At 48.9% G+C, this 23340-nt stretch overlaps 2 protein-coding genes across 2 annotated transcripts; both read right to left on the minus strand.

Annotated features, from left to right (window-relative positions):
* Positions 1–5550: 5550 nt before the first annotated feature.
* On the minus strand, positions 5551–6720 carry c19h1orf216 (chromosome 19 C1orf216 homolog; the record flags this gene model as incomplete). The annotated part of the gene is made up of 2 exons (XM_084455550.1): positions 5551–5836; positions 5891–6720. 2 exons carry the CDS (start codon positions 6718–6720, stop codon positions 5551–5553), a joined length of 1116 nt encoding a protein of 371 aa, XP_084311676.1.
* A 3656-nt stretch (positions 6721–10376) lies between these two features.
* On the minus strand, positions 10377–21354 carry clspn (claspin; the record flags this gene model as incomplete). Its single annotated transcript, XM_084455552.1, has 24 exons — positions 10377–10496; positions 12516–12665; positions 12952–13028; positions 13178–13328; positions 13414–13541; positions 14655–14776; positions 15021–15182; positions 15325–15446; positions 15536–15626; positions 15736–15796; positions 15925–16462; positions 16722–16909; positions 17115–17167; positions 17462–17625; positions 17753–17913; positions 18231–18410; positions 18536–19083; positions 19229–19331; positions 19832–19904; positions 20005–20070; positions 20266–20412; positions 20613–20714; positions 20784–20992; positions 21330–21354. The coding sequence occupies 24 exons, from the start codon at positions 21352–21354 to the stop codon at positions 10377–10379; spliced, it is 3741 nt and encodes a 1246-aa protein (XP_084311678.1).
* Positions 21355–23340: the final 1986 nt, after the last annotated feature.

Consider the following 23340-nt stretch of genomic DNA (forward strand, 5'->3'; position numbering starts at 1 on the left):
GGCAGTAGCCTATATGATGAATAACATCAGTGAATGGAACTGTTTACACCATTGTCTAGTGTCTTATGCATCTTCACAAAGCACTTCCAGGACACATCTAACTCAACCCAGGCAGATTGTCCTGTTGTATCTATTAAACTATTCTAATCATTATTCATAGTAGACAGAAAGGGCATTAATCCTGTTTAGCAGTAGATGGCGTGAAAAGCAATGTTGTGCTTTGACAGACATGTAGCACTTCAGACAAACCCCAGTGGGACCTGGAGCTGAGTTCAGGGATTATGTGTGGACCCATATAGCCCTGGGGGAGAGTTTCTGGAGTGGGACATGAACAGCTCAGATTAAGGATCAAGGTGGTGGTGCAGGCCATTTGTGGAATAGTATCTTATGTATGTAAAATAGCATATATTCCCCCTTCACCACAAATACAAACATGCCTTGATATTGGCTAAGTATTAGGCCTAGATAAAACTGACAAAGGTAAAATGCCATGAGGAGATTTCTTCACAGTTTCTTTGTGGATTTAAATAATAAAAAAGAATACGTGTGGCTTTGTAGGCCTACTGACAAGTGTCTGACAAATTACTGATTTCAATATTTAGCCTACAATTTCATAAAGTTCAGACTATAGTATCCGAAAAGGAGAATAAGGAGTGCACTCAAGTGAATGAAGTTGTTGTTGTTTAAGAGACTTTGTTTAACCTTGCCTTCGGATTTTGGCTTTCAATTACATGAAAAACAAGCTTGGTATCAGTGGCACCGCGTGTCGGTTTAATCCACAATTTCACAGTGCTGAGGCGGGATGGGTTTTGCCCCCGCTCTCTTTTATCGACGGTGTCACCGTTTAGCGGTCCTTTTCAACTGAGAGAGGACGTCGTCGAACTTGGGCACGCGAGACCATCTCAAGGGGGGTGAAAAAGAGCAAGTTAAATAGAAGTGACAAGCTCTGAAAAAATTCCTGCCGACAGCTGCGTGGATTCATAGTTAGCTCCCCTCCGGTCGCCGGCCTCGCGACCCCCGTGCCTGGCACACGCACCTGCCGCTCCCAGCCGCACCCAGCCGCGCTTTCACCACAGCGAGATAATCCATGGGCGTGTCACGGACTGACTGCTCTCAATGTGCTCTTGAGAAAACCCCTTATGCGTGAAAAAGCCCCCTTTCTCTTTCTATTGTCCAAAACTGTTTTATGGGACAACATTGGGCATTATGAGGTTTCTGGATTTACATGGGACTCTATAGAAGGGTATAATCCTTTCAAGCAGAGAGGGAATAAAAGTTTTAACCCGCTGTTTTCATATTTATTAGCTGGTTAAAGCAGGCGAGGCAGCTGAACCCTACCCCACCAACAGGCTTTTGGACGCCCACATTCACAAACTCCCAATGGATAGACTCCAACTAGACAGCAGACTACTGACAAGTGATAGGCCCTCAGAAGCCCATATAGGCCTCTTCCACGGGGTAGGGAACTTTATTGAAACATTACAGGGCGAGTCTACTCACTGTGTCGTACTATGCCAGTAGTTTTATTTAGCCTATCAAATGTCAGTCAACAGGTTAGACGTGCACTGACAACATTGTGATGCACTGGTTGCCTGTAAATAGGCCTAATGAAATTAAGACAGTTTAAAAGTCACACATCATGGCCCAAAAAGGAAATCCATCTTTTAGAGTTTATGGAGAATCATGTTCTCATATTCAATGGCCTGCAGTGTGCCTGCAACAATTAGACCTATGAGACAAAATCTAAATTCTCAATTTGTAAATCTGGCTTCTTGTAAAGTGAAGGTCTATCTCCCTGTATACCCTCTATTGTAGCCTATTTAATAAGAAACCGCCTCCTGGAAAATTCCAGTTTTTTTCAACATTGAAAGGGTCTAAATATTTCTTAGCCTCCAAAACTACATTTAAAATTGGTTTCATCCCTCAGACTGGCATTATTGCTGCAGTGTTGATTTAATCTATCTATCTATCTATCTATCTATCTATCTATCTATCTATCTATCTATCTATCTATCTATCTATCTATCTATCTATCTATCTATCTATCTATCTATCTATCTATCTATCTATCTATCTATCTATCTATCTATCTATCTATCTCTATCTATCCTCTGTCTGTCTGTGCTGTCTATACTGTATGTTTTCTATTGCTCTCTGGCGACAGGTCTTTCTATCCAGTTCATCATGCACAGGCCGCAGGCCGCTACCACCCCACCCCCCCCTCCTCCAGTCCCCCACCACCCCCTTTCTGTCAAAGCTGATTGTTTCCACGCCAACAGAGTGCTGGGGGCTAGTGCACTGTCACACAACATCAGGCAGGGAGGAGAAAGAGAGAGAAAGAAAGAGGGGAGAGAGAGAGTCTGCTCTGCGGACTCATCACGCTGGGCCTGTATGTCCTGCTCACAAGGCACCGCAACCTTTCTGTTGCCCCGCGCCGACTACTGCCCCCTCGCGTAAACCTGCGACTGAACCACACTGAAAAGTGATCAGACTGTGTGATGGAGTATCGCCCTCTGCTGGACTGAAATCCCTGTCGTCACCACTCGACTGGCCTCATCATAGAAACGACGTGCATTGTCTGGCCTGCCGTGTGGGTAGTGGCATCTTTCTTGACATTATACAACCTAGCGCATGGAGGCTATGAACTAATGCGAATTGCAGTTGTTTATGAGAGGACAAATCCCGTGACGCATCTCGTCCGTAACGTGTTGAAACAGTCAAACTGAGAATGTTGAACACGTGTCAAAATCAGTTCGGAAACTGTAAACCAGTTCAGAAACAATTAAAATTACCTAAATTATGTTTTAAGTTAGGGCGCAGAAATCCAAATTGGGCGTGCGGTTTCAAAAGACCTTTTTCAACAAGAAAATAACACGATTAAGCCTACTACTCCGAGTGTCTGTCCAATAGTTATATTTTATTTTATTCGAGCTACTGTTAGAAGTTAATGAGGAGGAGGCGAATTAAAGTCGCGAATATCACAGGGTTACAGACCCCGGTAACATTTGGCACCGACTTTGGTGCCACGAAGCCCAGCTGTGCCCTCTCTGCTCTCTCCCCGTCGACCGCGTTAATTTGGGAGAAAACGCCTCTAACTGATTCACAAACGTTCTCTTAGATTTTTTTTACAGACAGAATTAGCAGCTCTGCTCGAGGAGAGAGACTGTAGCGCGCACGGCAGCCCGCCCTATGTGCGCGCCTCCCCGGGCGCGGCCCTCTTGCACCGCTCTTCGCGCCTAGCAGGCCCCCTGTCACACTTTGCCTCGTGCCCCGTTGTGCCAGTGCGCCTATTATACAGTGTTGCTGCGACGAAGCGATGTGTTCAGGGTGAGGGCACGGTGGTTAACGAGAGACTGCCGCAGAATAGTTTAAATGTGCAAGAATACGTCGAGGTTTAGGCCTATATGGCCCTACGTGCACTGTCCTGTCTTTGCACTGTCCCGTCTCGTCCCTAAACCCTTTCCAATGTTGTCTCCATGCACCATTGCCCGAAGCAAATTCCTATAGTAGCCTATGTTGAAAAACTACATGGCAATACGGCTGATTCGGATAGTCGAGGTTTATAGGCATACTTTGCAGAGACCTCGGAGTTAAAGAAGTTTGAAGCTCATACCTTTGGATTGGGGTTTTCAAAACGAATTCCTTTGTCATTTTCAACATTTTCTTTCCCTTTGATGTGACCTATATATAGGCCTAATTTGACCCCCACAGCCTTCCCATATAGCCAATATGGTGATTTTCAATCCACAAAGACGGTTTGAAAAATGTTGTCTGTTAAGAGGACCATTTTTGCGCATTGTTTTGGAAATGGTTGTTGGAAAGCTACACGGATAACAGACCATGTTATCCCACCCGGCTACCCCTCTTGATGCTCCACATAGCCTAGGCTACATCCAGCTAAAGCCAGTAAACAACAGATCAATATGTTAATTCTCTCACACTTTCACTGTCATGCCTGCGTCCAAGAGAGGCGATAAGATTCGAACATAAGCCTGAGCGCCCGGTGTTCAGAGGCATAACCAAGGATTATCCCAGACTTGCCCCGGGGTTTGGCGCTATTGCGCGACTGGACCGGCGGCTGCTCACCGGGCTGGGTAGAACCGCGCGGGCCCCGGGGCGCAAACTGACAGATTCCCCCGGGGACCTGGACCCTGAAGGACCAGCTCAACTCAGACTGATTAGGGTGGCAAAGGCTGGTATCTTTGTGAGCACGCGCCCGCCCGCCCGCAAACATACACACACACACACACACACACACACACGCACACACACACACACACACACACACACACACACACACACACACACACACACACACACACACACACACACACACACACACACACACACTGTAGCCTACATAAAGCATAGGCTAGACGTTCTCTTCCACTCTGCCCGCGGCGGTGAGATCCGCACTAACCGTTCCTGGAAGATTGATGCTTGTTCCTCACACGGCTATCACACCCAGAACACTCGACTCTCATACCGTGTGATGGGGCGATACATACAAACAATCTTTGTTCCACTGATAAAGAAGCGATTGTAACTGGAAGGTCAGATGCTGGAGGCTACAATCCATGTTTTGGAACTAATCTGAGGAGGCTTAAACCGTCCTTTATTAGTTCTATTTTAACGAAATGAGACGAAATGGGGTTCTCAATAGATTAACAATAATGAACAACCATTCTCAAAGAAAGGCCCACATGGTTGGCTCAAGTCCTTCATAACCAGTCCTATGAGAACATGGGTTGCAATATGTATGAAGCAGACTAGCATATTACACATTACATGTTTTTCTTTCTAGATATAGCTCAGATGATCTACACTAGCCTACTTTCTTTATGAATTCATTTAAAACAAACACAAGTGTTGAGTTATACTGTATATTTTATTTGTTTATTTCATGTTGAGACAAACTTGATATGGCTTATACTAGTCTTACAATTCCAAGAAATAAATGTTATTCTCACTCGAGATACACAGAATTTCCATAGGCCTACATATAGTTATTTCAGGATACAAACTATAATATTTAATCTTATTTATTGTGTTCAGTTTTTCTTTTGGCATGGATTTAATCACAAAACAAAACAAAATAGCCTAAAAGCCAAGGTACAGTATCATCAATCTCTCAATGATATCAATATATGTCCATGGAACATTTGATAATAGGAACATAGGATATATTAAACTTGTCATAAACCTCTTAATTTCTTATGTTATACTGTACAATTCTGTACTTGTTCTGTAAGGTGACCAAGGCCCAGATGAAAGATAGTTTGGGCCGGGCAGTACAGAAAAATGTAATTGTCTCATTTGTTTACACAGTAGTGTTTCAAGATAGGCTACAAACAACATCTGAAACCTCCCATCTCATACATTTCACTACTTTAGTTTGGTATGGTTAGGTCGGACAATAAGTTGCATCACCAAACTGAAAGACCGCTTCAGAGTGAGATGTCTGGATGCTTTGAAGTTGTCTTATATCAGAAAAAGTCAACAAACAAGGATCCTCCCGGCCTCTGTAGACCACTTCCTGTCTCTCTAGCTCTATGATTGGCTGGCGGTGGCGGTTGCCGAGGTGGTGGCACCCATGCGCAGCAGCTCCTTCCGGTGGTCGAGTATGACGTCGAAGCTGGACTGCAGGCGGTTCTGCTGCTCCTGGACTCGGCTCTGCAGCGTGCGGACCCAGCGGATCAGCGCCAGCCGGCGATACATGGTCAGCTGGATCTGGTGCTTCTCCATCTCCTGGGCCTTGAAGCGCTCGCGCTCCCTCAGGGTCCAAACCGAGTCCAGCAGCGCCGGGTCTGTGTCCGAATCAGAGTAGCCGCCGCCACCCCTCTCCCTCTCCTCGTCTTCTTCCTCCTCCTCCTCCTCCGGGAGGCTGGACCCCATCGCTGAGCCCGCCATGGTCTTCTTGCCCCCCCCCTTCCTCTTGGAATACTCCTCCCATTTCCTGGGGGGTCTGGAGAGGGCTTCGGTGGCGCGGGGTGTTCTGTCCGCCTCCTGGAGGTCAGAGCACGTCTCGCCCACGCCGGTGCGGTCCCACCCCCCTACCAGAGCCCCCTCTCCTCCGCTCTCCATGTTCAGGGAGGACAGGCTGCCGCCGGACCTGTAGCAGAACTCAAACTCGGAGTCACTGTCTCCCCACTCCTCCCCGTCTTCCCCCAGTTCCTCCTCCTCCAACCCCTCCTCGTCCACTTCCTCCTCCCCCCCCTTGCCTCCCCCCTCCCCGTCCAGCAGCAGCAGCTCCACGGCCTCTTTCCCTCTTCCTCCTCCTCCTCTTCCTCGGACGCCGTGCGGCTCTTTGTCGTCGTCATCGCTCATCCTCCTCGTCTCCTCCTCCATCTTGCCTTCCTCCGCGCCATCGGGGGGCACTCTCCTGTAGCAGTCGTCCCCGCTCTCGATCTCGGGGAGGGGCTCCAGGGGGCTCCAGCACGGCAGGCGCGAGAGGGGTGACAGCAAGCCCGGACCGTAGTGGATGCCGGGGGGCGGCGGGGGCACGTCGCGATCCAGCTGGCCCAGGTTACAGGGCCGCATCTGGTTGCGGTTCTCGTCCCCCGTCGTGACCTCGTCCTCCTGGCCCAGGAAGTTGAAGTTGCTGTCCTTCTCACGTTTCCTGTTGGGCTGCTGCTGGCTGTTGCTAAGTAGACGCAGGGAGGCGGAGCCGGCCCCCTGACCTCCGTACTTGGGGATCACGAGTCGATCCTGGTGAAGCATTCTGGCTTTGGATTCAGATTCACTAACAAAGGGAGAGAAAGAAAGAGAGAGAGAGAGAGAGAGAGTTAAAATATTCTGATCAATGATTTCAAGGTTAATCCTGGATGTACAAATTCAACTCTCATTCTGATAAGGAGGAAACAATGGCTCCTCTAACCCCAATCGCCCCCCCTTATGACAACATGGTAACTACGGGCTGGTCTGTGCCCTCCACTCATATTAACATCAAATATTTACATGTCTCCTCAGAATGGAAATTTTTCTAATCCTGACTTCGGGGTACTGTCACTCATCCCCCGCGCAGGCACGTGGTGCTGAAGGACAGCGACCAACATTCTAGGGGTCGCGAGCGCGATTGACAGATGCAAAGTGAGTGACGCTCAATTGGTAAACGTTATAAAGTGATCTTATTGTAAAATCGACACCGGACCTATGATTTAGTCTATTATGTGATATTTTGCGCTGATGATTATATTCGTATGAGATTACCGTTGCCCCGGACCCATTGTTGATCAGTGTATGTATACCTGTATGTATGATGAGCCTCGGCAGGATCGTGTCTATGCATCGGTTCTAAACGCACCATTTCATTTCCAGATTCTCGACGAAAATAGGCCACATTAGGCAACGTCTAAACATTTCTTCCGGGTGATTTAGACTAATATATCAGTATGGATCTCCAAATAATAGGCTATAGCTATTGAAAAATGCAAGCTGCCAGTTAAAACATGAAACTAGCGACGACGAGGCTGCATCATCCTATTAATCTGAAACTAGGCCTATAGGCTAGAAAACATCGACAGTTGAACCATATTTCAGGAGCTTAACTGAAAAATGAAAACGGAGAATGTTGTTTAAATCGTTAAAATAGACAATTAGGCTATTTCATATGCGTTACGTAATAGTCCGGCATCGCTATCAGAAGCTCACCCCATATCACTGCTCTCTTCTCTCGGCCGACAACATACACCGTCATTCAAGCCATCCTTACCCTGACCGTTCCCTTATGTTATTAGCCGGTTACATAATCTCTGATTGACAAATACATTTGTGAATAGGCTCACAGATGAGGGCCTTACCGTTGAAGTCAATATTCCGTGGATAAACTGTAATCAGCGCCCTCCTTGTTTTTTTTTTACACCCTCCTCCGGCCGACCCTCCTATGTGATGTTTATCTCCGACAAAACCCACCTCGCTCCCCCCCTCCCATCCACTCTCTCTCGCGCTCTGATAGAATGGACTGGTATTCTACCCAATGACTCACTTCCTAAAACGGGCAGGGACAGTAGAACGGGAAATTGCAGAGAGCGGTGTACTAGAAATATGCGCACGACAAGAAAACAGTCTCGGAGTATTGCATCCTGACTTTAAAGGGAAAGTGCAGCTAAGAACCGCAGTGCCACATAAAACTGGCATGTTGTAGGCTTCCCTAATAGTGTAAACAATGCACAATTTAGGCCTGAAGAGCGCATCATTTCAAAGGAGACACGTTATAGCACTGTAAGTGATGCTTCGTGACTATCTGTCGGTATTAGATGCGAAACAACTGCTGTTTTCGGGCGGGAGGTGTGTGTGTGTGTTGGGGAGGTGGGTGGGGGTAGCCTACATCAGACAGACTTTGCAAGTGTACTCCCTCCCGATCCCCTGACATCCCAGTCGCTGGCGGCAGAAAAGCGCACGTCCCCCTTGCCGCCTCCCCCTTATCCGTTCCTCTTTTCCACTTCAACAACATCCCCATTCAAGTGCCGCACCTCGAGGCTGTCCCGCGCCTCCTCCCCGTAGTTCAATAGTAGCCCAAGCACATGAAAAATACATCAAACATTGCGTCCGCCCGCGGCCTCGTCACATGCAAAACCATCTCCATCTTCCAAATCCGAAACCGCGCTGAGGGGTGAAACGATAGGCCCAACAGAAATAAAGCCAGAATGCACAAAAAGCAACATTCAGAGAGAGAGAAATTGACGTAATGTTCAGACTCTCATGGTCATCCGCTAGGACCCCCGAGGGTGTAACAAAAGGACATAGGCTATACTTGTGTAGACCTACAACACCAACTCCTAACCATCCTTCTCCTCTCATACACATAAAAAAGCACATGCCTTACCTAGTGAAGAAGACCTTGTTAGATTTGTACTGCAGCCTGCAGTTATGACCCACATCTCTCAGTTCAGCTACATGTCTCCCCCCCACACCAGTTCTATGACAGCGACCCATGGCTATACTGTCAACCCACCACACAGATTCATAGAGGCATATACTGTAAAGGAAACTAAAGTGGACCTCAAGCCCTTTCTCTCTCAGCAACAGATAGTCAAATCTACGCAGACATGCTAAATAAATAAAACAAAGGGCCCCTCATTCACACACATGATCCCTTCGGGTATGAGAGGGCGAAGGAGCTCATGTATGGTCAATTATTCTAGCCTCCCTTCGTCGGGATAAAAAAACGACTAGCCTTTGTCCTCTAGATATGTTGCGGTCAGTTCGATGCCAAAACGAGTAACCTTCTTGCCGTCTTCAAGCACATGGGGCAGAGTGAATTGGGACCTGGGGAATGCAATGATTGAATAAACAAAGCAGGGATTAAATCTCTGTGTGTGTCTATGCCTAAAGCTAGAGGAGGCTAACCATGAAGTTCATTCCAGCCCCTCTCCCTGCCTCATAATGAGGTGTAATGGGGCCCCGTGCCCCTGGAAACCCCGGGACCTGCTGCTAATCACCCTGGCCTAATGAGATGGAGAGATAAGAGGGGTCATTAAAAGTCTCCCTAACGAGTCTCTATTATTAACCACTTATCAATTCATTAGTCTAAACTGCGATTATGACGACTGAGAATGGCGAGTGGCCGGTAAGCCTGAGCGGTCAGATGTGGTCTTCAGGACTGAAGAGAACCCGGCAACTACCAGGCTCAGACAGGGTGCTCGTCATGCAGGGCGCCTGGGGTGAGTTTGACACAAAGATACTGTAATGTTTTTATAATTGGTCACAATGGCCCTAAAATGAGTCTCAGATTGAAGTATCTTAGTTCCTGCAGCCAAATCTTCTTGTCTTATTGAGTCAAGTGAGTTATGAAGGATTAGTCAAGCACTATAAAGCTATATGGGAAATTCACCTTATGTTACTCTGCTGAGGGTATGGAGAGAAAGTTGGATGGCAGCTTAAAAGGCTAAATGGGCTAAGGTTCAACATTGGATAAGCACACAACTCAAATTTGATCTGGAGTGACAATCGCCCAACTGAGAATCAAGATATTGAAATCTATGTAATCCCTGAATCAAATGTTAGCTTCAAGTTTGGGATCAGAAGCCCTACTCCTCGCTGAACAGAGGAGAAAACAAGACAAAGGAAAAATGTGAAAACATGAACGTATGTATTAAAATACCCTTTAATTTACAAATAAAACAAATACATTTAAATCAATCAGCTTAAACAAATCAAACCAATTCTATTTACATGATAAAAACAGTTCCAGGACAAGAGTCAAATACACAAATTGAGAAATCAAAAACAAAGCAATGTTGCCATGAATGTCAATGTAGTCTGTACAGATCTGATGAGGAAGCACACATTGGGCCTTGCTGTGTGTGTGTCAGTGTGAATATGCATTGTGTTTCAGTGTGTGTGTGAGGTATGATTCCCCAGTGGTGCCAGGCACCTCAGTTCTCCAGGTAACAGAAGATGCTCCTTGGTGGGGCTTTAACCTGCACGGTGGCAGCTCTCCTGCAGGGCCGCTTGGCAGCCGGGGTCGTGTTCTCCACCGGGCCTCTCTTCTTTACCTGCCAAGGACACAACCTGGGTCAGCTATGTACCAGAACCACAACCAGCACCACGCACGGACCACAAGACAGAGCAAATGATAAGGAACAAAAGATATCAAGACAATACATTGTCTATATACACTGAATTCATTTTTTTGTACATGTACCGTGAACATATGACAAATAGAACATATGACAAATAAACATCCTTGAATCTGTAAACTGATGAATTGGCTGTATCTAAAAGAATAGTGCTGCTGTGTTTTGGTTACTACAGATTGGAGTCAAACACATGCACTGAAACTGTAATTACAAACAATTTGTCTACAAATTTATCTATAATCAATGACAAAGACAAACTGGTGAAAGATAAACAGACTGACTTGAGCACACAGAAACTCAATCAACTCTGACTGGTAAACTAGGCCTGATGTGGACTTTGGCTCCACCTAGTGACGAAATAACAGTACTACAGGGTGTTCACAATCGTCAGCAATCAAAATGCCTTCGATCAATTTTCCTTTTGGTGAACTTTGACATTGATGGGGACATGGCACCTGAGCTCCCTACATATAGTGCAGAAGTATACTGTAGCTTTAAAAAGGGAAAGTCTGTGGAGACGGCCTATGGAGACGGCCATGTTAACTGTTCTGAGAGCATGGACTTTTTTAGGCGACTTGTGGCAAATCAATTGAGAAAAACAGTGTTTGACATAGTGATTTAAGCTCCAGTATGTAACTTCTATGCTACGAGTCTGCTACAAGCAAGCTACAAGCTAACAATGAGAAAACATACTTGCCGTTTTCGAAACCGCCTACTATACTGCTAGTATGTACTGATTTTGCCAAAATGCAGTATGCAGTATGCGATCTATCAGAATGTCCTATGAGCATGGATGTACCTACGACCCAGTTTATTGTGCTTAATTCATGGGTAGCGCATCCTGTCTGGTTAGAAATGTTGATAGACATTTTGACATTTCCTACCTGGCAGGATGTGCTACCCATGAATTAAGCACAATAAAATGGGTCGTAGGACATTCTGATAGACATTTCCTACCTGACAGGATGCGCTAACCCATGAATTAAACATAATATACTGGGGTGGTAGGTCATCCTGAGAAGGTAGGCCAACTTTTCAGAACACAGGCTTTTCATTGGAACGTGGAAGTAAACAATCACCGGCGAAAACGGCTGCGTTGTTTCATGCGTAATGCGAGTCGGTTTTCATAAGGTCCTCTTAAATATTTAGATAAACCACGATCTGATGGATTTATGATCATGTTAATGGCCAGCTGTTATTGGTCGTATTATAAACGTTTCCCTTTGATACATCTAATAGCCTACTTATATTTATATTGCGCTTTACATCTGAAACGGATCCCAAAGCGATACAGTAATACTTGAAATACTTGTATAATTTCAATAAAATTTGTCCAGTTGATCTCATGTCTGTGTGTCATTTTATATTTCAATCACGAGAGCCAAAATGAGTCCAGTTGATCTGTCTCGTATCATCATATTACAATCATGCATGTGATGTAGGCTACTGGGCTGCAGAAATGAATCAATTTAGCCATTGCATACTGCATACTGCTATGAAAAATCAGTACAGTATGCAGTATCCAGTATGCAGTATAGTAGTATGTGGTTTCGCAAACAGCCACTGTCTGCTTCTCAGTCATGGACGGTTTATGGGTTGGGGTACCCAGGAGGCCATAGAAGAATGCCCCGTGTTGCTGATTGGATCCCAGCACACGTGCACACTTGAACCAGGTGTGGCTTTGTGACATCTCCAACCGTTTTGTTTGTTTTGTCATAACTCTTGTGTTGACCCAACATCAAATTACAAAATATATTCTAATTGTTGTACTTGCACTGAATATTGCCCTATAAACTGCAACTCTTTTTATATAATGTACAGCGACTGGTCAAGGCTAGTGTTCCAGACAGCTGAATGTCGTAAGCACCTATAGACCGTCTATGGAGGAACCCTCCAGATTAACGTTATCGTCCATCTCTACGGGGGAAGCTTCACCTGTTGTGCTTTGGCGGGAGCCTCCTTCTCGGGGGACAGGGTCTGGAAGAGGAAGCCTCTGGTGTTCCGGGGGGCCAGGGGGTTCCCGTCCGAGATGGAGGCCAGCTTCTGCAGGACCTCGCGGGGCTGGCTCAGCAATGAGCCCCTCACCTGGGAGAGAGAGACGACAGGGGGGAGGGGGGGGGGGTTGGGGAGGTCAAAACGAGGGACAAAACGTCAAACCAAGGTCATACAAGAAGCGCTGCAGCAACGAGGGGTTAGTTTTGTTTCCAGGTAATTGTAAGAGTCACGGTAGATTATGGAGGCTTGATGTGTCCTGGAGCTTCTTTGGAGCGCTAACCCTAGGGAGCGCTAACCCTAGGGAGCGCTAACCCTAGGGAGCGCTAACCCTAGCGCAGTGCTGTCGGACTGAGCTGAGCTGAGGAAGGCTACTGACCAGGGTGGGCTGAGAAGACCTCTGGAACGGGTTTAACGCCGGAGATCTCTGCTCAGACTGAGGAACGCTGGGAGGATCTGGAAAACGGGGTGATGGAGGGACAGATGGAGGGACAGGAGAGGGACAGATGAAGGGACAGGGGAGGGATAGAAACGGGAGGAGGGTTAGAAAAAGGCCAGGACCGCACTAACAATGTCTCAACTTGTGTAGCATCTACTCCGCTCACCTTTCTTCTGCAGTCTTTTGGCAGTCAGCTTCTTTGCCACCTTCATGAACTGGCTGTCCTGCTCCCCGACGATCTCCTCCTCTTCATCGTCCTCCTCTTCCTCGGCAGCCGCGTCAACGCTCTGCCTTCCCTTCTTGGCCTTCGCTTCCGACTGTGAGAGGACAGAGGTGTTGTAGGAACGCGCCCTTGCGCACAGACATAGGATCCTTTGATTCGAATCACTCGCACGTACGCACCTGTTCCTTCAGCCACTGTTCTCTCTCCCTCCTCTCCTTCCTCCTCTGCACCTCTGCCTGGTCCACATCCTCCTCCTCCTCCTCCTCCTCTCCCTCGGCTGCCACCCCCCCCATGTCAAAGCCGTTATCTGGAACAGAGATCCATGCACAGGGTCAGCGTTCGGCTCTGGGACTGAGCTCCAGGACTCGCCCGAACGATGCGGTAGGAAGTGAAGAATACTAATTCTACAACGGAGAGTTTGGATACTTGATTCTGATTGGCTAGCAGCCGTGGTAAAATATTCTGTAACCCACGGCTGCGACGGCATAACAATTAGTATTAATGCGCCGTCAATCTCATTGCCGAGGCCATTGATAAAATCAAGCGGTAGGCTATGTTTTGCGTAGCAACCACTCGCAGCAACCTCGTCTTTTTCGTATCCTATTACAATAACTAGGGATGGGGATCAAAACCCGGGTCCAAAAAGCCCCGGTTCCAAATTTCTCAAGACCCGGTAATCAAAAAGGTCGGAGCTTATCGGGTCTGCTATCGAGCCTACAGCCGAGTGACCATTTTAACCGGGACAATCAAAAGTGTAGGCTAGGCTATTGCACGTTCATGCAAGCGCACAAGTCGGCATAATTCTCGAGCACAAAAACCAGGCGTTTTCATTCAGAATGATAGAAGTATTTCAGTTTCAGCATCATGGACAGGGCGGACTGGGGAAATAATTCAGGCTGGGAAATGTAGCCCCAGTCAGGCCACTTTTTAAGCCTGATCAGAACAGTGATCTTGCGACGAGATGGAACACTTTCAGTTTCGTTTTGTAAACGTGAAATGAACGGCCTTTCCGATTGTGAATTATTAACTGTCGGCAAGTTGTTGAGCGGGGGGGCATTTACCGCGGACCAGGCCAGTTAGCTCGCCAGGCCACCAGGAAAACTCTCGGTGCTCCCAATGGCCACCCCGCCCCTGATCATGGACAGCTTCCCAAGTGCTTGGTTTCATTTCACAAGAGTGAAAGATAAAGGCGAAATTCCAACTGTGTTCGTAAGCAATAAATGCAAAACCAGTTCTGTTAAACATGTATTGCCGTCCGTCTTGTTTTTCCCATAGAAAAGTATCGATAGTGGTATCAATAAGGACCCGGATCATTAAGCAGACTCGATAACGGTATCAATATCAATAAAAATGAATGATCCCCATCCCTAGAAACTACACAGACAGACATGGGGACCACAACACACACACACACACACACCGATGTTCTTCCAGCGGAAGCGGCGTTCCCGGCCGGGGCCGTCGGAGTGCAGGTCGCCGTCGGCGAGGTAGCGCTCCTGGTAGAGTCGCAATCGACGCTTATCGTCATCGAGAACCTGCTTCCTGTGAGGATGGGCAGGGGGAGGCGGTTAACTTCCTGTTTGGCGGGAAAGCTTCGCCACAATGTCCCTTCAAAAAAATTACTTCTAAAATGCATTCTCAACAAATCTCTCCTCTGATTAATGTTGTTGATTTATGTTGTATCTATTGCAGGTGGCAGTGCTCTTCCTTCCCTAATACTTCTATATTTCTGGTTGATTCATTTCTCTTTGAGATGTGTAGATTAGTGGTCTGCCTCAGAACTCACATGTGGATTTTGTTGACCTGGTCCTGCAGCTCGTCGTCGGAGGGCAGATCGTCCAGCGGCTCCTCTTCCTCGTACTCGCTCCCTCTGTCACCCTCTTCATCGTCACTCCCAACGTCGCTCCCAGAGAGCTCCGCCTCGGAGTCCACAAACTGCGCTAGGCGCCTGGGGTGGATGGGGGCGGGGGGGACAACCGGGCGTCAACACAGAGACGTATGTAGAGATGTATGTGTGTGTGTGTGTGCGTGCATGTGTGTATGTGTGTGTGTGGGTATATGTGTGTGTGTCTAGTTCCGTCTCTACTTACATTTTCTTCTTCTTCACTCTCTGAGGAGCAAACACACCTTGCCTCTCCTCCTCCTCCACCTCGTTCTCTTCATCATCTCCTTCCTCCCCAGACGCGCCCTCCTCCTCCTCCTCACTGTCCTCCTACAAGGGAACAATCACTTGGCGTTAGAATACAATCCAAAGATACACATAAAGACAGAAGACACGGCGACAACCACAGTAAAGCTCACCTGCTCACTCTGGCTCTCTACGTCCGACAGCAGCCGGAACGCACAATCCTCCTCCTCCTCCGCCTCCTCCTCGTCCACAAGCTTCTTCTCACTAAAACGGCACCATTAAACGACATGATCAAAGGGGCTCTTTCAGTCATATAGGGCTTTCTGTGCATTTCTTCCCATGCAAGGTCAGGTGGACGACTCCAGCAGCGTACCTGTCCTTGGCTGTGGACGTGAGCTTAGCAAGACTGGGGACAGTGCGCAGCGGAGATGCCCCTGGGTGGAGGGAGATGGAAGGAGATGAAGAAAGGGGTCATGAAGGTGAGATATGGGATCCCAACGACGAGCGCGGCGAACGTAATCCTCAATCAACTCAAATGAGACATGAGAGTGCACGCACTCACCTGGACTAGTAAACGTCCTCGAGCAGATCCCCAACAGCTGATCCATATCTGTGTCCGCCGCCTCCTCCTCTCCTTCTTTCCTCCTCTCCTCCTCACCATACTCGGCCTGTGTAGCAGCGGGGAAGGCTCCGGAACACAACCCCAACAGCTCGTCCTCCTGGGTGGCTCCCAGCTCCCCTCCCATCCCTCCTCCTCCTCCTCCTCCCCCCCCGATTGGCCTGGCGGTGCCGAAGCCTCCGGAGCACAGCCCCAGCAGCTCCCCCATGTTGGCGTCCATGGCGTTCTCGTCCAGGCTGTCCAGCAGGAGCTGGCGCTTGTGCGAGCGGGGGGGTCCGGCGCGCGGCCCCACGTTGAGGAAGCCGTCGGCGTCCAGCAGCTGGGAGTGGGTGTCCTCCTCCAGGGAGAAGCGGCCGCGGGAGTCCCCCCCCGGACCCGGGCCCCCCAGGGGGCCGGACCCACCCGGAGAGGGGGGCGCGTACAGGTCCTGGGAGTCCTCCACGGGGAGGGAGAGAGAGGGCTCCGATAGCTTGCCTGAACTCTGAGGGGGGGGGGGACAGAGAGAAAGAGATGAGACAGAAATTCTGTGTTACTCATATTCTTTAGCATAGGTGTTTTTTTTTTGTTTTTTTTTTTTTACTGAATTTTACACTTCTAGACGACATAATATTATTGGAAAACTGCAAAAGCGTCTAAGATATTATCCTGTAGACAAGTTGGCTTTACGCTAGCACTTCCACTACCTCCGGCGTACAAAATATTTAGTCCCGATTTTTCTACAGGCATCTCCGCCGTCTCACCTTGGAAGCTGATCCCAGGAAGGGCCTGAAGAGGCAGGGGGAGGGGGAGCGGAAGGCCCCGGGGCCCGAGGAGAAGCCCCTGCCCGCGGCCCGGCTGACCGGCTGGTAGGAGGGCAGCATGGAGCCCAGCAGCTCAAAGCTGCTGTTGTGGCTGTTGTCCTTCGCCAGAGACAGGGAGTCCTCCTCGTCTGTGGCGGTCGATAGGAGGACAGATACCAAGAGAAAATGTCACCCTTGTATGCTACCTACATTTCTAGCCTATGTGTGAGTCGACCTTTTATTTTTGTGTTTTCTTAAACCCCAAATCCAAATTGAAAAGCAGAAACAGACTAGTGGTGGAGGTGCTAGACCTTGACGCACGGCTGAAGAGAACCTCCGAGTCGCTCTACTCACCCATCTTAGCATCACTGTCGGGCCCTCCAGGACCGGCCCTCCTCACCCCATCCCTGGAGAGAGAAAAGAGAAGGAGAACACGTCAGCGTGAATCATTAGCAGCTCACATTTGTCTTCTTCAAAATGCTTTCTCTTCTCAACTGGTCTTTTCTGGTCAGTCTATTGTGTCTTTTTAAGACATGAAATGCACAATTATTTTAAGATTACAGTACACTCATAAATTAAATTAAAATCACCAACTTGCAATTATCTCTCTCTCTCACTCTCTCTCACACACACACACACACACACACACACACACACACACACACACACACACACACACACACACACACACACACACGTACCCGGTGCGAGAGCAGGAGCTGCCGGCGAACAGCATGAGGGTCCCATCCATGTTGTGCAGGTCAGGGGAAGGGGTGGGGCCTTTCAGCCCCGTGGCCCCGCCCTCTTCACCGTCATCCTCCTCCTCGTCACCATCGCCGTTGCCGCCCAGCAGCTCATCCACACCCTGAGGCCAGGAGAGAAGGAGTATCATCCGACAGGTCCGCTTTATGAGTATCATCTGACAGGGCCGCTTTGCTGAACCAGTTTATTTTAGTTAAGCCAACAGACGTTTTGAAAGATCGGGGTCTCACCTCTTCTCCCTCAGACTCGTCCGTCATTTCTTCCTCCTCCTCTTCCTCCCCACACTCCTCATTGTCGAGGCGGTGGAGGGCTGCCTTACGAGTGCGCTCCTCCTGGCGTCTGACGGCCATCGCCTTCCACAGGCGAGACTTAAGACTCACCAGCTTCTCACCTACACACACGCACACACACACACACACACACACGCACACACACACACGCACACAGGGTGAGGGCCTCAACAAAGCCTACAGTGTAATGCATGGACCAACCCTGATAAGTAGGCCTCAATCAACTAGCTATCGGCAGCCATATCACAAATCTCAGAGCAGTCATCTTGTCCTCATCTTGTCCGTATCCAGCTGCCAGCCTGACCTTCACATTCAGCCATTTACATTCATGTCTTTCCAGCGCCCAGATCAGTAAATCAATCAATGATAAACAAGCACGCAGAGCACGGGGATACCCCTATCACCGAATCAAGCGTACCTTTCCCGGCCTCATCCTCGCCCTCTTTGACGGTGATGGTGACCGAGTCCGTCTGGAGCTCCTCCTGGCCAGAGGGGGTGCTGTCTTTGCGGATGACGCTGAGCTGCATCTTGCGCTCGCCTTTGGGCCGGACCACTGGCTGCACGTGCCGCAGATACCGCTCCTTTAACGCCTCGACGCCTGGAGAGGGGCCGCGCCCAAAACCCACGACGGAGAACACGGTGAACGTATAGCTTCAAGTGATATGGCCACGTTAATCCTCAAAGACAAACCCAACTTTGAACGTCTCTAGGTCTGGTTCTCACCTGGGTTGACCACCGGCTGAAGGGGCTCCAGGTCAATGAAGGCGCCGTGGTCAGGACACAGGCGGGGGACGGGCGGGGGGTCCAGCCCCAGCTCTCTCAGCCTGGCCAGTCTGTCCCTCTTGGGCCTGGGGGGGCCCTGAGCCACGGCCGCCACACTGTCACCGCTGACCAGGGCGGTGGCCAGCCGGGCGACCTGCGCAGCCCTGGGCTCCTCCTGGCCGGTGGGGGAACGTGGCGATCCGCTCTGGCTCGCCTTCGGAGGCCCGGCGTCCTCGGACTCCGGAGCTGCGGATCCAGATTCGGTCCGGTCCGCTCCCGACGCCTCGGGCGTTTCCTCCAGTTCGGGCGGAGGGGCTTCCGGGTTGAACTCCGGCGCCCTGGGATGGTGCTCCTGCTGTGGGGAGGAGGTGGCGGCCGGCTGGGGTAGGTTCTGGATCTGGGTGGAGGACGGGAGATCCAGGCAGGGCTCATGTTGAGGCTCCTTGGGCGGGTTGGGTGGAGGAGCAGGGGTGGCCTCAAATATCATGGTCTCCTGGTACTTGGTTGATCTGTGAAAGATCCGGGGGGGTCATTCTTTAGGGCTTTTGGATAAAAGTCAAAATGTGCGCGTGCTTTCCGTGCATCAGCAAGCACTCGTCAGTGTGTGTGTGAGCATTGGTGTGTGTGTGTGTGTGTGTGTGTGGGCAGGCTTACTTCAGCAGTGCCATGGCGGGTCCTGCAGGCCGAGTTCTCCTCTTGAAGAACTCGTCGATGCTCTTGGGCTCAGGCATGTGGTAGGGCAGCCCCAGGGAGGACTCTGCCAGGGGAGCAATGACAAGTCAGCACACGCACACGCAGCAGAAGACCTAACGACTAGGTAAGGACTGGATAGGTGTGGTACCAGGACTTTGGGATCGGGGTTGGGGTGTGAATAGTCTGACTTAACGGATGTAGGTTTTGGCAATAAACCTTGTCATTCGTTGTCACACGGCCCAATCAGTTGCGAGACTGGCGACGCAAACTAATCTGATTCGGGACGAGAGATTCTCTCGGCACCAATCAGATTTGATCCAGACTATTTTGCAAGAGCACCGTCGCTGCGTCCGGGGCTGGCTCCGCCCAAGACGACTGTGATTGGTTTAAAGAAATACTGCGTCTCCCCCCCCCTGTTATTGCAGAATGGTAATATGTCCAGCCAGACCTGTCTCCGGCGCTGGCACAGCGTAAACGAAGTGTGGAGATAGGTCTGGCTATGCGAGACTAGGGTGTGAATGGTTACGTGTATGTTGATGTGACTGGAAGACAACTGCTGCTGACCTCTGACCAGCCTCTGTGTCTCACTGTGAAGCTGCTTCATGGCCTCCTTGCTGGCTCTGGCTGCCTTCCTCTCCTGACAAAACAACAAACATTTAGTTGAAAGCTGTCAGAATTAATTTCATGGGGGAAAAAAAGATGGAAGAGACGAGGTAAAAGGGGTCCAATGTCCATACCTTCCTCTGTGGTTTGGGTTCATCCTCTTCATAACCACCTTCCCCTTCCTCGTCCATTAAAGGTTCCTGTGGGACACAGATGAGGTGTTGTCACACTCGCTGATGAACATGACTGCTTTTCTTCACATTGGAAGACGCATCGTCTCAGCGCAAACAACAGAACTACCGTTTAGTTAAGTGTGAGCCTCCTCTAAAACCTCATGAATATTACCATGACCTGTAAAGACAACCATGTGACTGCACTCCTGTATGACTGTTTACCTTGTGCTTTTTGACCTTCTGTTTCACGGCTGCTCTGATGTTATCCAGAGACTCCTCCTCCTCCTCCTCTTCCAGGCCGGCGTCAAACAGGTCTGGGTCGCCAAGGAGACAGCCGCTGTCATTGAACGCCCGGGGCAGAGGCGCCTCCTGTGTTATGGACATAGAACACAGGGGGATTTAATTGAACTGTATTTATATAGTATATATAGCGATATATAATACCCTTTATAGTAGAAATAAGTCAGAAGTATGTGGATCTTTAGTAAGAGGGAAAGGTTGTTTTTTGAACCCCTTCTCTGGAGTCCCTACCAACATACTCTTCATCGCCGTCCTCCCTCCCTACCCACCTCAGATCTCTCCTTCTTCAGTCGCTCCATGGCCTTGCTGCGTCGCTCTTTCTTGTCTTTGTGTCGCTGACTCTTCTCCCTCTTCTTTCCTTCCTTCTTCTGTTTCACTTCCTTTTTCGCCGGCTCTTCCTCCTCTTTCTCCGGCTCGGGTCCGCTCTCATCACTGTCCACGGGAGCGCGGGATATCCTCTTGTTCTTCGCCGCCCCGTTCTCCTCCTCTCTCTTACCCGCTTCCTCCGCCTCGTCACCGCTGGACGCCGATAGGACCAAAGCCTCGGCCATCTCTGCACCGCGATCGTCCCCATCCTCGCTGTCGCTGTCCCTCAGCGCCTTCCGCCTGCTATGCCGGCGGCTCACTGTGATCTCCTCATCTGAATCTGCTGGGAAAATAAGCAGTGGGAGGGAAATGGCGATCATCACAAACTTCATATTTATGCCATAGATGTAATATGACAGATGTGATAAGTATATTCATACACTGTACAACAAACACATAAACATGTCTAGTAAGTGGGAATAGGGTATCCAGAAGTGGATTTACATATATCAGTGTATTCAAAACAAGCACTAACTAGTAGAAAACATTAATGGTGACTTGACTTGGTAAAAACAATAAAACACCACCACCACCATTGTTTCTGCTTCTTTTAACTTGGCATGTCAATGCGACTAGTCTCTGTTCAGGTCGGACGGTTCTCTATTGTTGTGTGACTTTACCTTGGAGCACCTCGCTGTTAGTCATCTCAGTTGCCTTTTCCTCTACTGGTGAGCCCATCCCGCTGTCCGAATCGCTCCCCGCTGCTGAAACTACTACTGGGAGCTCCACTGCCTGTGAGGGGAAAACAGCAATTGAAGGCAATTCATCATCATCATGAGTGGCTATCACATTATCATCATCATCCTCATGAATGGCTATCTTAAATTACACAGTTTGGATATTGATGACCTGTTGTATGGAGCTGACTAGGGTTTGAAAGAAATTATTCCTTGTGTTTGACTGTGTCTTAACATACTTGGCCAATAAATCTGATTCTGATATCTGATTCTGAGAAAGGACAGTCTATGCTGTTAATGAGAGATGGAATCAAAGGTTCAGACTACTTGTTTTCAAAATGTCTTGCATTGCCTAAAGATACTTGGCGAGCTATGTAGAATTGATGGCCCCCCTCAAATGTTTTATTGTTAGCAGGCTAGTGGGTGTTAAGCACGCCAAATGGTGGCAGATGTGGCGCCTCAAAGAAAGTGCCATACAATGAACATTGTTAGCTCGCTAACGTTAGCTAGTTAGCATTCAAGCTGGCTACAAAACTAGCTAAGTTAGCTGGTTGACTTTACACCTGTCAAGCAACCCATTACACATAACATCAAACAGACGTTTAATTATAGATACCTCTGAGTGATTGCAACGTTCTCGAAAAGTTTACGTTCAATACAAGGACTCAATCAATCAGCAACCAGCTGGCCAGTAGCCTCCCGCCTGTTCTGGCTAGGAGTACTACAGCTAGGAAGGACCCCTTGACAAGACGGAGCTAGTGCTAGCGGACTAGCTTCGCTATGAACAAAGATTGTTAAGACATTGTTGTCATGCTTGACGTGATCAAGGCTAATTTTATAACAACGTTTAAGAATTGCCATATAAATTAACATTCATTAACAAGTTAGTAACGTTTGCACAACTTACAGGTTGTTTGGAGACCAGACTCATCTTTTCCGCCTGATATTTTGAAGCGCGACACCTCCAAACCGAGAGACCAGGACAACGCGTTCGTTCAAATCTTCTCAACCATAGCATACATTAAAACCAACGTATGGAAATATATATATGTATTTTTTTTATAGCCAGCTATTTCGCCAACTTTAGTTGCCTCCCGCTTCTTAGCGACCCAGCAGAACACAGAAAGGAATTTTGATCCTTCGCGCGTTGACACAAATGGTCCGTCCTCCTAGTCATCTGTCAACCTACATCTGGTTTTCCATTGGATAGAATGCAACATTGGTATCCGCCCTCAAACAAACAAAGCATTTGATTGGTCTCCAACATATCACAATCGATGTGTGTATCACAAATCGTTTTCTATATACTCATGTTACAGTTATGCAAATGTCGAACAGCTGCACCCACCAGAAGTTTGCAGACGACACCACCCTCATCATCGGTCTCATCTCTGAGAGCGACGAGTCGGCCTACAGGTGGGAGATCCACCAGCTGCTGTCCTGGTGCGGCCAAAACAATCTGGAGCTTAACGCTCTCAAGAAGATGATTGTAGGAAGAATCCAGCCCCCCTCCCTCCCTCACTCACTGAATGACACCCTAGTGACCACTGTTGACTCCTTCCGCTTCCTGGGCACCACCATCTCCCGGGACCTCAAGTGGGAGCTGTACATCAGCCCCCTCACCAAAAAAGCACAGCAGAGGATGTACTTCCTGAGGCAGCTGAAGAAATTCAACATGCCAAAGGCAATGATGGTACTCTTCTACACCTCCATCATCAAGTCCATCCTCACCTCCTCCATCACCATTTGGTTTTCAGCCGCAACAGACAAAGACAAGGGCAGACTGCAGCGCATCATCCGCTCTGCTGAGAGGGTGATCGGCTGTAGACTGCCATCCCTACAGGACCTGTACGCCTCCAGGACCCTAAAACGGGCCAATAAGATCGTGGCCGACTCCTCCCATCCTGGACATGGTCTCTTTGACCCACTCTTCTCTGGCAGGAGACTGCGGTCC

This window comes from Borostomias antarcticus, assembly GCF_949987555.1.
Source record: "Borostomias antarcticus genome assembly, chromosome: 21".
NCBI lineage: Eukaryota > Metazoa > Chordata > Actinopteri > Stomiiformes > Stomiidae > Borostomias > Borostomias antarcticus.